This window comes from Rana temporaria, chromosome 11 (assembly GCF_905171775.1).
Source record: "Rana temporaria chromosome 11, aRanTem1.1, whole genome shotgun sequence".
In the NCBI taxonomy this organism is placed as follows: domain Eukaryota; kingdom Metazoa; phylum Chordata; class Amphibia; order Anura; family Ranidae; genus Rana; species Rana temporaria.
The window spans coordinates 30,174,118-30,189,547 of NC_053499.1; the positions used below are offsets into that span (position 1 = coordinate 30,174,118).

General features: G+C 42.5%; 1 protein-coding gene across 4 annotated transcripts in view; it reads right to left on the minus strand.

The window, feature by feature from the left end:
* Positions 1-15,430, minus strand: part of QSER1 (glutamine and serine rich 1) — a 90,520-nt gene that overhangs the window by 29,943 nt on the left and 45,147 nt on the right. For 2 of the 4 annotated variants that reach the window (XM_040328303.1, XM_040328302.1), the window contains exons 2-3: positions 7,230-7,342; positions 3,741-3,902 (exon numbers count right to left, since the gene is read on the minus strand). In XM_040328303.1, coding sequence (XP_040184237.1) covers positions 3,741-3,902; positions 7,230-7,342 — 275 coding nt within the window. Of the gene's footprint in view, positions 1-3,740; positions 3,903-7,229; positions 7,352-15,430 lie in introns of all 4 variants that reach the window. The other 2 variants (XM_040328301.1, XM_040328300.1) reach the window with 1 other exon arrangement.

Consider the following 15,430-nt stretch of genomic DNA (forward strand, 5'->3'; position numbering starts at 1 on the left):
GGTACTAGCAGATGGCACTGATTGGCAGGTGGCACTAAATGACACTGGCAGGTGGCACTAATTGGCAGATGGCACTAGTTGGCGATGGCACCTGGCACTAACAGGTGACACTGGCAAGTGGCACTGGCAGGTGGCACTGATGGCTTTAGTTGGCACTGGCAGGTGGCACTGGATGGAAGGTAGCACTAATTGGCACTGGATGGTAGCACTGGTATTGCCACTGGATGGCAAGTGGCACTAATTGGCACTGGCAGGTGGCACTGGTGCAAAAAAAATTGGTGTCACCCCCTTCAGTACAGACCCCCTCTCCCTCCAGTATAGACACCCCCCTGCTACAGACACCAGAGCGGTGTGTGTCACACGAGCGCGGGCCCCTCCGCCTCTGTGGGCGTAAACAGAGGAGGGCCGCCGTGCTGGGTGTACCAAGATGGCCGCGGCTTCGGCCTAGCTCCGGATCCATGGCACCGCTAGCGGCCATGTAAAATATTGGCCTAATTTGGATAGAAATCGACCAATGCCGATTTCCCCAAAACGGTCAAATATCGGCCGATATATCGGTCAACCTCCATTACAGACCAGTACACGTTGAATTTAAGCAATTTTGGTAGTAAAAAGCTGCACACATTGCCTGAAAGCAAAGAAAAAGCAGGTAACTGAACACAATTTAATTGCATCCATACGCCAAAAAACAAACATTTAATATACTGCCTTAGATGTGGTGACGGCTTTCCTTTATTTTCACCTGGTGATAACACCATTACAACATTTCATGTCCTCAGATGACAAACACTTACTCACTGTACTGTACAAATAAAGGAGCTGACCTGCACGCTAGACTCCCTCTGATTTGAACTACAAAAATATCTCCCTCTCCTAACTTGCATAAGGAGGAGGGGTTGTGTAGGTCACCAAATACATCTTGTAAAGCAGATAGCATTGAGATTTGATTTTAGCTACGGTAATTCAATTCAAAAATTAGAGCTGGGAGCGATTTTCTGCCCCAAAAAAAAAAATAAAAAAAAATCTGCGATTTAAAAAAAACTTTATTCGCGATTCGATTTTTTTTTTTTTATGGACACCACGCCGGTCCCGAGGAGCTGCGGGCAGGTGTTTTTAGGCGGGGCCGCAGCTTCGGTCTAGTCCACGGCGTTTGGCCTCACAGCCGCAGCCTCGCCTAAAAACTCGATTTGCTGAAAATCTGAATCGATTTGACCTCGCAACTCGATTTTTTTTCCCCCAGCCCTGTTCAAAATACTCACAATAACATACAAAGCCATTAACAAATCTGCCCCCAGCTACATCACCAAACTTGTCTCCAAATATCACCCAAACCATCCTCTCATGACCTCCTGCTCTCTAGATCCCTCATCTCTACCTCCCATGCTCATCTCCAGGACTTCTCCAGAGCCTTTCCCATCCTCTGGAACATTCTACCTCAGTCTGTCTTGGCTATCGCCTACTCTGGTTGTCTTTAGGCGATCCCTAAAAACTCATCACTTCAGGAAAGCCTATCAAGCCTTTTATCACTTCCATCACCCTTTCCAGAGTTATAACCTTTTGTACCACTTGCCTCACCCTATTAGATTGTAAGCTCTTAGGAGCAGGGCCCTCTTGTATTTTATGGTATTATAACGGTACCATCTCCATTTTTACACTGTAAAGTGCTGCGTAAACTGTTGGTGCGATATAAATCATGAATAATAAAAAAATATTATAATTATAATTATTATTAATACACTGGAGTTGAGGACACTGAATCTTTTTGATGAACAGGTTTTTTTTTTTTATACACTGGCAGAAAATGTACTTCGCCTGAAAACAGACAACCATTGAAGTCGTCACCATCTAAGGACTAGCAAGATACAATATTACTTTTTGTCCTTTAAAATAGGCCTCTCTCTCATTTCAGCACAAGGAATTAAAAAAGGAAGCCCTCCTTTAGGGGGCGATTTAAAAGAAAAAACAAAATCCTGTTTCTTAAAGTGGTTGTAAACCCACTATTTTGACTTTTACCTACAGGTAAGCCTATAATAAGGCTTACCTGTAGGTAAGGAGAATATCTCCTAAACCTGCACGGTTTAGGAGATATTCCCCTCGCAATGCGGGTGGCGCATGCGCAGGAGGAAAGCCACGGCGAAAGGACCGGCATCCGCCGGACCCTGCCGATTTTAAATCTCCCGCACGCGCGGGAGTGACGTCATCGCCGCTCCAGCCAATCACAGTGCTGGAGCGGCGATACCCCGAAGCAAGATGACATCCTGCTCGGCGTGGACCAGGTAAGTGGTGGTCACCTCGTTCCGAGGTAAGTATTTCATAATCGGCTAGTATGCGGTGCATACTAGCCGATTATGCCTTTTGCCTTGCAGGTTTTAAAAAAAAAAAAAAAAAGTTTATGCGGTTTACAACCGCTTTAAAGTAGAACTTTAGGCAAAACCTTTTTTTCATTTTGGATACAGTAAGGGAAGGTCACAATCGCTGTTTATTTTTTTTGCCATCTGTGTCCCATTGGGGAGAATTCCGTTCAATTCCACTCTCATAGCCAAAAAAAAAAAAAAAAGGAAGCGAGAGGAAATCCCTACAAATGAAGGAAATCCCTCGGGGGGCCTCCTAGGCACAAGAACTAGCGTCTCCATTGAAAAGATTTCCCCTCTATTACTTGTCTAGGGACAACCCAAAATTTGTGATGTTCTTTACTTTCACTTTCAGTGATAATGGTAAATAGGACAAATAGAGAGGGTGAATCTCTGGGGGTACAGACGAACATAAATAAAAACTAACAGGGGTTCTAATATATCTCCACTGTAAAAAAAAAAAAAAAAGAAGGTTCCGTGTAAATCTTATAGAACACTTCACACCAGTCAGTTCTTAAAAGTCATGCTTTCCTGCATTTTTGGTGCAATGAATGAAAAATGTATCAAAAACACACCCGCAGTTGCGTTTGTGCTTTTTTTTGTCTTATGTCCTTTTTTCAGAGATGCAAAAGGCACAGGAAATGTTTGCAATATAGCAGTGTGAAGAGTTGTGCGACTTGACACATGTTAATTCGCATGACACTATTGTATTTCAATGGTCCCCGTTCTAATTAGTGAGACTCCACAAAAGGTTTTTGCACTACTTTGGTGCGACTTGCTCTCACCGATCGCATGACATTGTAATCGCACTGTAAGTCACGCGACTTTGGGGGGTCGCAATAGTGGAAACCTTGCCTTAATCTCAGTTCACACTAATGCGATGCAGACCTGTGGGTACTAAAAAAAATAAAAAAACAAAAAAATGCTAAACAGCTTAAATGATCACCTTATTAAGCAAGCCAGTGTAAGCAGCAGATCCCAGGATTAGGCTAGTAATAAGATATAACTGTTGATCACACAGGATAATATTAGAGTTTCCTGCTAAACTAAACTGATCAGCTGAATGACCAACAGTAAGCAACATCATCCCTATCAAAGATATATATATATATATATATATATATATATATAAAATATTTTTTTGGTACTTTTACCTGTAAAATACGTGCAATGTATTCTTTGTAGTTTCAATTACAGTTTTTTTTCTCACCCTATTCTTCCCTGTAAAGTCTGTGTGCTCTGCCACTTTTTACATTTTGCTGGCATGGCAGCCAACAAAGCATGCTTCAGAAACAGCTACAAGAATAACCCCAACACTATGCAACTGCTGGTCATGAATATAGCGCATCTCACAGCCAGCTACAAATAAAAAAAATGCATTATTATTACCGGTCTGCCATGATGGGGCCCTGAATTGCGGCAGGAGGGTTGTGCCTGATGAAGCCGCTTGCGCAGTGCGAGACTCTATTGCAGACAGAAAATTCATCACGGAGGTTTCTGTAGTGTTTCCACCTGCCACATGCAGGCCCGTGTCAAAGAGTCCAGAGAGACCTGAAACCAGATAGGGATGAATTTTGTATTTTTTACATAGCACGGAATAGAAGCATACATTACAAAATGTTCAACACCAATTAATGTATTATATTTTTTTATTTTAAGTGACCCTATTAAAAGTAAAGACAAGACACTCCCCTTTCCAATTGCTAATTTTTCAAATCACCACCTCAGCCACTGCAGGTATTAGACTGCCGGATGGGCTGAATACCCCATTCCCCCACTGCATGCAATAGTTCCTGCTGCTGGCTCATACCAGCTTGTATGTCACTCTAGGGTGTAACAGAAACCACAACGAAAATTGTAGGACCTGGTATTAAATTGGTACAAAAAGTCTATCAAATTTTCGTACTGGTCAGTTTGGATAATTTTGTTGTGACCGTCTCTCGAAAGCTGTGTACTAACAATCAGATTATCGTACGATCGTTGCCTAAGCTGTATTTTACGTACAATTTTCTGATTGTGCGTACGGGGCTTAAGTGTCATGTCTGTCTGTTGCTTCGTTCCTCCGCTATTAGCATGACACCAAAATAAAAATAGGTGACAGGTGATTGACAGCCTCAGCTCTGGTGCTGTGTGGAGGTGGTTGTATCTCCTTTCTCCAATCAGACATTAGCTCTCCTCACTGGGATCTGCAGTGCGACTTCAGCTCTCCACACACTTTTTTTCTGACAGCTCAGACAAGCTTTTTTCTTTTTTTCTCCATGCAAAAAATAAAAATAATTTTGACGTACCTGAAAATGTCAAATCTTGGAGTACAGTAAAACACAGGCAACATATTCACACACCATAGAACACCTCGCCCACTCTGCAAATCCACAGTTTTTGATGCAAGAAATGCATCGTAAACCCAAGAAAGGAAGGCCTGTGTCCTTAACTGTAGTCTAAGAAACGGTATTTACTGGAAGTCAAATTTCCCATTTAAAAGTATGGAAGTCAAATTTTTGGTGTGAATCATACCTACCTAGCTGGATGCAGCATTGGTTCGATGCTGCATCTGTCCCCGCCAGCGCGAACACTGAGAACTAAGCAAACACACACAGCAGATGGCTTAGTTCTTACAGCTCAGTGAGCAGAGAGCTGGTGACCATCAGTCACCGGCTCTCTGCGCTGCCCACCCGCCACGCTCACTGAAGCCACGACACGCTCACTGATGGGCTGTGGAAGGGGCAGTCTTTAGTCGATTTGAAAGAAGAAAGCAGTGCGAGAAAGTTTTGAACTTCCTTTTGTACCCTCCAGTATTCACTAAGTGAACCTACTGGTCTGTGACATTTGTGACCCAGAGAGAGGCAGCAGTTAGCCACTCTTCAGAGTGAGGGTGCCTCTGCATTGTGAAGAGGATTTTGGGGCAGGCTTTGTAACTTTTGTGGCCCAAACCTTTGGAATCCTCCTTTGTGATCTTTGATAATTTGGTCAAGTGCCTCACCAAAAGAGAGGTCTTCAATGGAAGGGCAAACAGCTTCAGTTGATTTAAGCCATAAGATATGCATGTGAATAGATATTACAGCCATTCTGCAACTTTGTCTTATTCTAGGGCATCAACACAAAAACACAGGGTCACATTGATTGCGCATTGTCCTAGTCCAGTTAGCTGCAGTTTGCCATACTGAAATGTCAGTGAGAGCTGGTTGCAGGGTTGGGCCTGTAAGAGCGAAGAGCATTTAGGTGCATATTAAACTTTTTGTCTGCAGAATCTTTGAAAGAAAAAAACATCTTCAATAGGTACAGTGAAATGTTTGGTCATTACAGACGGAATCAACCGCAGGAATAGCCCACTTCTTTGTAAACACTTTTCTTTTTCCACTGGATAACGATCAAAGACTTTGGGGAGAGTGAAAATCATTTCTGGCATTACCCTGTCTTCAGACTAAACATTCTATCTGCTCATGAGCAGGAAAGTTTTTGCAGGATTTAATGTTTTTTTTTTACCCAAAAAGGTAAAAATGGTGAGACCGAACAATGTTAGGCTGCACAATGCAGACAGATGCAATGAGCTTTTCAACCTAAGAAAGTGTTTCAGCGTGTTGAGGGCCTATGGCCTATGGCAAAGCAAAGGTTTGCCTGCGATTTTTAAATCGTATTTTTGCCTTGTCTCAACCATTGTGAAGTAAATACATTCTTAATTTGGGTGAATAGAAAAAAAAATGTAATAAATAAATAAAAAGTGCACATCAATATCTACCTTTGGCATTATACTGCTGCAAACCCTTGTACCACCCCTTTAAAAGGCATTCTCTAAAATAGTTGGGACAAGTTTTTTTACTAATCCAGCAGGACTGTGCCCCTGCGTGCAGAAAGATAGTTTTATTAAAACGTGGTTTGCAGAGTTAGGTGTGGGGGAAATCTAGTAGCCTGCACAGAACTCTAATCTCAACAGCTTTGGGATCACCTGAAATTATAAGCCAGGTCTTCTCACTCAGTATCGGTACCTGGCTTTGCAAATACTTTTGGCTGGACAGGCAAAATTCCCACAGACACTTCAAAATTGCATGGAGCCCCTTTCCAGAAGACCCGACACCCTTATAGCTACTAAAAAAAGGGGGGAATCTCCATATAAAAATGACCATAGTTTTGGAATTTGATGTCCACCAAGCTCATAGGTACAATGGTCAGGTGTCAACATGTTTCTGATCATACAGTGCATTGAAGCGGAGGTCCACCCACCCCTTTAAAAAAATTATAGTCAGCAGGCTGCACATACTGTATCCGCTAACTTAAGATTAGAATACTTCCCTCTCATCCAGCAACGTCGGCACCGCAGCTGAGGTTTCCATCAGATGTCGGGTGCTGCCGCCGCCATTGCCAGTAAGGGAACCTAGCAGTGTAGTCTTTCGGTTTCACAGTCTGGTCCCTACTAAGCATGCGTGAAGCGCGCTGTGCTCTCACTGGTCCGGCAGAAGGGGAGGGAGGAGGAAGGGGACGGGGCTTCTGGACGTACTTTGTCGTGGCCCCGTATTCCGGAAGTGGGGGAAGTATCAAAGACAGATATCCGATCCCCAATTACCCCCCCAAAAGGTGCCAAATGTAGCACTGGAGGGGGGAGTAATCAGATAAGCGGAAGTTCAACTTTGGGGTGGAACTACGCTTTAATATGAACTGTGAATTTGTCTGCTTGCCTAATGTTCAGCTTTGAAAACCAATTCTCATTTTAAAAGTAGAACATTTTTTTTTTTTAAAGAAGAGAGATTTACTCGACTTTCATAGGAAATACAACTACATTTGAACTTACTGCAACAACCTCTGAATAATTTCGTTTATTTTACAAAAACAGGCAACACTGTCAAAAAAAGATGTAATTTGCAGCTTTGACTCAACATGCAATACCTGTAGGATGGTGTGCGGTAGCGTATGCAGGTAGCTGATGGGTGGCTGCATAGGTCTGTCGGTGAAGAAGATCCGTTTCCGAATGAGATGGGTGTCCAGCGCCATAGCTTAGACTGTACAAACAAAAGAGGAAAAATAGAAACAGGAGCGTTAAAACAGCTAGTGAGTAATTTAAAGGCTACCGAAAAAGTTAAACTTGAAGCTAAATTAAAGCAGAAGTACACCACCTGAGCACTACAAACCAAAAATCACTATTTACATTTTTAAATATTAATTCAATATTCAAACTCAGCCATCCATCCATGTCCCTGCATTATTTTGCAGAGAAATCACTTAGAAAAAAAGTAGCTAGCATTTCTCCCATGGCCATCTTGAGTAAGAGCCGACGATTCATGTAGCGGTTACTTCCATGAAGCCATCCATCTGCTCAGACATGCAGACAGGAGGGTGTGCTTAGCCGAGTAAACCCCTCCTCTCTTATTTCCATATTTCAAAGCCTGCCGCCCCTCCCTTATTTTTTTGTTTTTTCCTCCTAATTTTTCTCTTATTATGCATGTGTATATTTTGGCAAAAGTATACCCAAGGCAAGACATCGTATCTTAAAACGTATGCAACTTCTTATAAGAACGGAACTTTAGCCTATTGTCAATTTAAAGCTAGTTTTTCTTCCCCCCTATAATTTGAAAACCTTAAAAGGGTTTGTAAAAGGTAAAAAAAAATAAAAAATAAAAAAAATCCTAAATAGCTTTACCTTAGTGCAGTTTTCCTTCACTTACCTCATCCTTCAATTTTGCTTTTAAATGTCCTTATTTCTTCTGAGAAATCCTCACTTCCTGTTCTGTCTGTAACTCCACACAGTAATGCGAGGCTTTCTCCCTGGTGTGTCGTGCTTGCCCCCTCCCTTGGACTACAGGAGAGTCAGGACGCTCTCTACGTTGCAGAGAGAAAGGAGCTGTGTGTTAGTGGGAGTCCTGACTCTCCTGTAGTCCAAGGGAGGGGGCGGGCACGACACTCCACACCAGGGAGAAAGCCTTGCATTACTGTGTGGAGTTACAGACAGAATAACAGGAAGTGAGGATTTCTCAGAAGAAATAAGGACATTTAAAAGCAAAATGGAAGGATGAGGTAAGTGAAGGAAAACTGCACTGAGGTAAAGGAAGCTATTTAGGGGGAAAAAGTTTGAACACTGCTGATTGGCATTTTCAATGCCTTGGATATCTTTTTATATGCCCTTTCCTGTTTTATACAGTTCAACCACCTTTTCCCACAGATCCTTTGACAATTCTTTGCTTTCCCCATGACTCAGAATCCAGAAACGTCAGTGCAGCACAGGATGAAAGATGCAAGGGTCTGTCAGGAGTCCAGAAACTCATTGAACTTTTATATACACACAGAAAAGTTTTTGTTGTCATTTATATTCTCTGAAAAATGGCCATGAAACCTAATTGTGCCAGGGTATTCAAACTTATGAGCACAACCGTACTTTCCCATCTACCAATGCTAGCAGCATATAGATTCAAAATAGTCAATGTTGATTGAGCGTGAAGTTCCAACATAAGGCCTCATGTACACAGGACGTTGGAAAACCTCTTCTGAATGCTGGAACTCGACCACTAGTAATTGATGTTTAAGAACGTCAGTTTTGCCGTATTTACAAGCCAAGTTTATGTTTAAAAACGTTGACAGAACAGTTAATATAGATAAGTAGACCCTCCCAAATTCAATGCAGGAAAAAAAAAAAAGTCAGTCTCTCTCAATTGTCTGAGAGACAGCAGCGGCGCCATTGGGGAGAGGGAGAGGGAGAGAGGGAGGGGGAGAGAGAGGGAGAGAGGGAGGGGGAGAGAGAGGGAGAGAGAGAGAGAGAGAGAGAGAGAGAGAGAGAGAGAGAGAGAGAGAGAGAGAGAGAGAGAGAGAGAGAGAGAGAGAGAGAGAGAGAGAGAGAGAGAGAGAGAGAGAGAGAGAGAGAGAGAGAGAGAGAGAGGGAGAGAGAGAGAGAGAGAGAGAGAGAGAGAGAGAGAGAGAGAGAGAGAGAGAGAGAGAGAGGGAGAGAGAGAGAGAGAGAGAGAGAGAGAGAGAGAGGGAGAGAGAGAGAGAGGGAGAGAGGGAGAGAGGGAGAGAGGGAGAGAGAAGGGAGGGGCCAGGAGAGCCAAAGAGGGACCCTAAAAGAGGAGGATCTGGGATGCTCTGTGCAAATCCACTGCAACAAAGCAGTCAAGTATAAAAAAAAACTTTTTTTTATTAAAAAGACTTTACAATCAACCAATAGGAAACATTGGGCATCATGAACCTAAACTGCATCTGAGCACCATACGCTGAAAACGCAATTTATTTTTAATATTCAAAGCAAACCCACTCATTCATCCATCCATCCATGTCTCCATGCTTTATTTTGTCGAGACTTCACTTTGAAACATAACCCCCCCCCTGCATTTCTAGCCTAGCAGGCCTTTTTTTAAAAGCTGAATGAATGAGGGGAGGGCTCAGGATTTACCCTGAGATGGGCTTTCCCCAAGAGCCAGCTGAAAGCATGTACAGGCAGCTGTCAAGAATCAGCAAAGATTTGATTTTGAAGCAAGATTCCGGATACACAGATACCCCCACCTGCCTGTGCCCAGTGCAAAATAGCACATTCATGAATACAACATCAAAAAGTATAATCACAAAGCAAGCTCTGCTCAAGATGACAAAGTTTAGAAAATCAGGAGCGACTGGCGAGTTCCCACTCATGCAAGTATTTATGTGGAAACCCATAATAAAATAATCTCAGAGGAAGTTTGTGTGCTGCTAAAAATTAATCATGACATGTAGCAGACAAGTGCTCCTCGACACATGAGCCTGGCCCCGTGTAACTGATGTGAAGTGATGACCGCGCACACAGCCAACTAATGCACATATGGTGAACCGCAAGCTACTAGATAATGGGAAGAACTTGAATTAAAAATCACACATGTCCCCACATTACCTCTTCCAGTCAAAGCAGGGCATGCAAACAAAACAGTCACGGAGCCCTGGTTCACAACCCAGCGTGTCAAAATGAATTTCAAATCGGCGGCCATTGTATCGTCTGAAACGGTGCAAAGCCGCATTTGCGGCACTGCAAGGATTCCCAAAAGTAGTTTCTGTACCGATGTTGGCAACTTCTGGGTGCGATTTCAATAGACATCTGTGCAGAAACCTGTCAGTTCTTTTGGTAGAAAAAAAAGAAAAAAAAAAAAAAAACGCTCATATAGAGATTGTTCTTGTACAGACGCTTAGGAGCGTCTAGCATTTTCTGTCAGAAAAGTGTTTTTTTTTTTTTTCAGCTTCAAAAATGCTGAGCTTAAAATATGCTTCTAAAATGTCCTAATGTGCATGAACACAAAGGATAACCCAGAGCTGCTTCTACAGTCAAAACGCCTGTAGAAGCAGCAATTTTAAAGCCCAGTGCATGGAGCCCAAGATTAAAGGGATTATAAAAAGGTAAAAAAAAAATCCCTAAATAGCTTCCTTTACCTTAGTGCAGTCCTCCTTCACTTACCTCATCCTTCCATTTTGCTTTTAAATGTCCTTATTTCTTCTGAGAAATCCTCACTTCCTGTTCTTCTGTCTGTAACTACACACCGTAATGCAAGGCTTTCTCCCTGGTGTGGAGAAAGCCTCTTGAGGGCTTGAGGGGGCGAGCAGGCAAGTCAGGAAACCCTCTACTTTGCAGATAGAGAAAGGAGCTCTATGTTAGTGGGCGTCCTGACACGCCAGCTCGCCCCTTCCCCCCTCAAGAGGCTTTCTCCACACCAGGGAGAAAGCCTTGCATTACGGTGTGGAGTTACAGACAGAAGAACAGGAAGTGAGGATTTCTCAGAAGAAATAAGGACATTTAAAAGAAAAAATCGAAAGATGAGGCAAGTGAAGGAGGACTGCTCTAAGGTAAAGGAAGCTATTTAGGGAAAAATGTTTTACCTTTACAACCCCTTTAAACGATTCCCGTCCGGCTCCTGTACATTTACGTTGGCAGAATGGCACAGCTGGGCAAAGTGATGTGTGTATATAAAAGTCACTTTGAAATTGCCGCCTTGCGGGAGGCACGCAAGCTCCGTGATGGAGCACGCGCGACCCACTGACTCAAATGGGTGCCGGTATCCCGCGATCGGGTCACAGAGCTGCAGAATGGGGAGAGGCAAGCATAAACAGGCATCTCCCAGTTCTGCCTAGTGACATTGTCTGTTCCCTCTCATCGGGAACAGCGATCAGTGACGTGTCACTTGTCGACACGCCCCCTAACAGAAGCACTCCCTAGGTCACACTTAACCCCTTCAGCACCGCCTAGTGGTTAATCCCTTCACTGAAATTTTCACAGTAATCCGTGCATTTTTATAGCACTGATTGCTGTAAAAATGACAATGGTCCCAGAAATGTGTCAAAAGTGTCCGAGGTGTCTGCCATAAAGTCGCATAAAAAAAAAAAACGCAGATTGCCGCCAATACTAGCAAAAAAAAAAAAAAGCCATAATACTATCCCCTATTTTGTAGAGGCCATAACTTTTGCGCAAACCAATCAATATACGCTTATTGCGATTTTGTAGAATACGTATAGACCTAAACTATAGAAAAAAAAAATGTATTCGATTTTTTTGGGGATATTATAGCAAAAAGTTAAATATTTTTGCTTATAGTGCACAAAAAATAAAAACCGCAGAGGTGGTCAAATACCACCAAGAGAAAGCTCTATTTAAAAAAAAAAAACAAAAAAAAACAAAAAAAACAAAACACACATCAATTTTGTTTGGGAGCCACATCGCACGACCGTGCAATTGTCAGTTAAAGGGACGCAGTGCCAAATTGCAAGAAAAAGGCTCTGGTCTTTGGACAGCGAAATGGTCTGGGGCTAAAATGGTTAAAAGATAAACCAATGCATCAATATCTGGTTGGATGGACATAGTAGCAATTCTCAATGAATTAAAGGTGCTCATCAGATATTTTGGTTCTAAGTTTGCCCTTCATGCTTAAAAAAAACTGTATATTTATCATCATCGGCTGTGGGTATACAATGCCCCCATCAGAAAATGAGAACAAATAAAAATAGTGGCCATTATAGTAAAAAATACAAAAACTTTGCCTAAAAAAAGATCAACAAAATGGCAAAAAGGTTAAAATAGAGGGGGAAAAAAAAATAAGCTTTTGCATACCTTACAAAAAGGACATCTGCATAGGCTAAAGCATAAACACTGAAATGGCACATCATTGTGGCTGGCTGGGAAATGTACTATACAAGAACAGTATGGCTCATTATATGCAGTAAAACACCCTAACTGCTCATGACAGTCGGCGTGGAGGATTACCATCTCACACTGTGTGGCTCACAGCCAAGACTTACAAACTCTTCACAGACGTTCTAATTGACTTTACTCTTTTTTTAGGGACAAAAGGCAATGTCATCCAGCCTGTCAGATATTTGTAACATAAAGCCAAGAAAAAGCTTCATGGATTTAACAGTCAACTCTATGACTTTATTACACGGAATGCTTTAAAAGCAGAATAAACAATAAATAAATCAGACCATGTTTAGAGATGGTAGACTGAAAAAGTCTCAACGCGGAAAAACAAAAAACTTTCTCTTTTGTACGATTTAAACGTTTTAATTCCTTCACAATAAAATGTTGAGTATTAAAAAGAGGGGGAAAAAAATAAATAAAAGAATTCAGAGTTAAAATAATCACCTTACAACCCACCCTCTGGCAAGGGCGACTTCACTGGGCTCTCTCATAGGAAAGCCGAGGATCCCAAAATTCACAGATCTGGAGAAAGCCCAGTAATGTCATCCTTGCGTATTATATACAGGAAGCCAGGATTCAAAGCGGAGCTCCACCCACAGTTTGTACTCCTCACCATCCTGCACTAATGTGTTCAGTTGTAATGAATTGGCATTAATATAAAAATACACACACACACACATTATATACACACACACACACGTATTCTATACATACACACAAACAGTATCCCACGAGAGCGAGTACACCCCTTACATTTTTGTAAATGTTTTATTACATCTTCGTGTGAAGAAATTACACTTTGCTACAATGTAAAGTAGTGAGTGTACAGCTTGTATAACGGTGTAAATTTGTTGTCCCCTCAAAATAACTCAACATACAGCCATTAAAGTCTAAACCGCTGGCAACAAAAGTGAGTGAGTGAAGTAAGGGCCATAAAGACATGGATAAGCGAGTTTGGGGTAAGGGAACCTGACTGGCCTGCACAGAGTCCTGACCTCACCCTGACAGAACACCTTTGGGAAGAATTATAGCGGAGACTGTGAGTCAGGCCTTCTCGTCCAACATCAGTGCCTGACCTCACAAATGTGCTGCTGGAAGAATGGTCAAACATTCCCATAGACACACTCCTAAACCTTGTGGACAGCCTTCCCAGAAGAATTGAAGCTGCAAAGAGTGGGCCAACTCATTATTGAACCCTAAGGACTAAGACTGGGATGCCATTAATAGTTCATGTGAGTGTAAAGGCAGGCGTCCCAATACTTTTGATATAGAGAGAAATAAAATGTATGTATGTATGTATGTATGTATGTATGTATGTATGTATGTATGTATGTATGTATGTACATACACACACACATATACATACACACACACACACATATATACATACACACACACACATATATACATACACACACACACATATATACATACACACACACACACATATATACATACACACACACATATATACATACACACACACATATATACATACACACACACACACATATATACATACACACACACACACATATATACATACACACACACACACATATATACATACACACACACACACACACACACACATATATACATACACACACACACATATATACATACACACACACACACACACACACACACACACACACACACACACACACACACACACCAGGGGAGGGCTGGCAGCCTTAAGTCTGGGGGGCAAGTCTAGTCGAGTGGCCCATTGTACCACCGAATCAGCTCACCATCCATGCCCACCAGGTTTTAGAACACGTATTGATGTTATGAAGCAAGACAAATATGACAAAGCAATGACGCCCCGATGACGCTGCTCTTTACCCATGTGATTGGCCATGTCCAATAACAGCCAATCACATGTAAATGACAGAATGTGAGGAGAGCCGATCAGAGCATCTCCTCACAGTGGAGACTGTACAGACAATTAGGGCACCGATTACAGTGCAGCCCTAGCACTGCCCAGCCAGTGATGTCAGTCTGTGCCCATCAGTGACACCAATCAGTGCCCGTCAGTGACACCTTTCAGTGCCCAGTGCCACCCATTAATGCCCAACAGTACCGCTCCAGATCATTCTCCCATTAGTGGAGAGAAGGGGGAGGGCTGTGCTCTGTAAGACGAAAACACACCATCAGCCCTGTGACAGGTGCAGCTAATATCCCTGTCACAGGACACAGTGAAGCCCTGTTAACCCCTCCTGCCGGAGCTGCCCGAGCAGTAGCACTTGGCCGGGTCTGAAAACTGCACATGTGCAGTTCTGAGCCCTTTTACAGGGAATCAGAGCAGCCCAGGGGGAAATCTCCACTCTGCCCCCTGGCCCAGCCCGCCCCTGATACATACAGACACAATTTTTTTTTTTAAGGCTGGGAAAAAAAATCTATTTGAATCTTTAAATCGAGTTGCGAGGGCAAATCGATTTTTTTAGCTCCCCCCCCCCCCCCCATTAGGTCAGCGTTTCGCAGAGTAGGCCGAAGCCACGGCCTTTTCCCAGGATCACGGCGGACTAGGCCGAAGCCTTGCCTAAAAACTTAGGACCGGCGCAGTGTCCATGAAAAACAAAGAAAAATAATATATATATATATATCAAATTTTTATTTATTTTGGTTTTGTTTGAGAAAAAAAAAATGTATTCATACAGCTCATCTAAATTCCCAAACACACCAACATTTTATTAGATGGAAAGGATTTAGTGAAAACAAAGGCCCTGACAGTGACTCGGGTAATGACAAGCACGGTTCCATGACCCATCAGGGGAAGTTGCCTTGCATTTATAGGTCTACGGTTTCACCTAGAACCATAAAAAGCCTCATTTACTTGTGGAGAGTTGGAGTCTTGCACAAAACACGGTGATTATTTCTGTTGTAATTCTCTCTACGGGTGCAGTTGAGAGATGCAAGGAAAATGACTGGTTATGGCGGCATAATTATA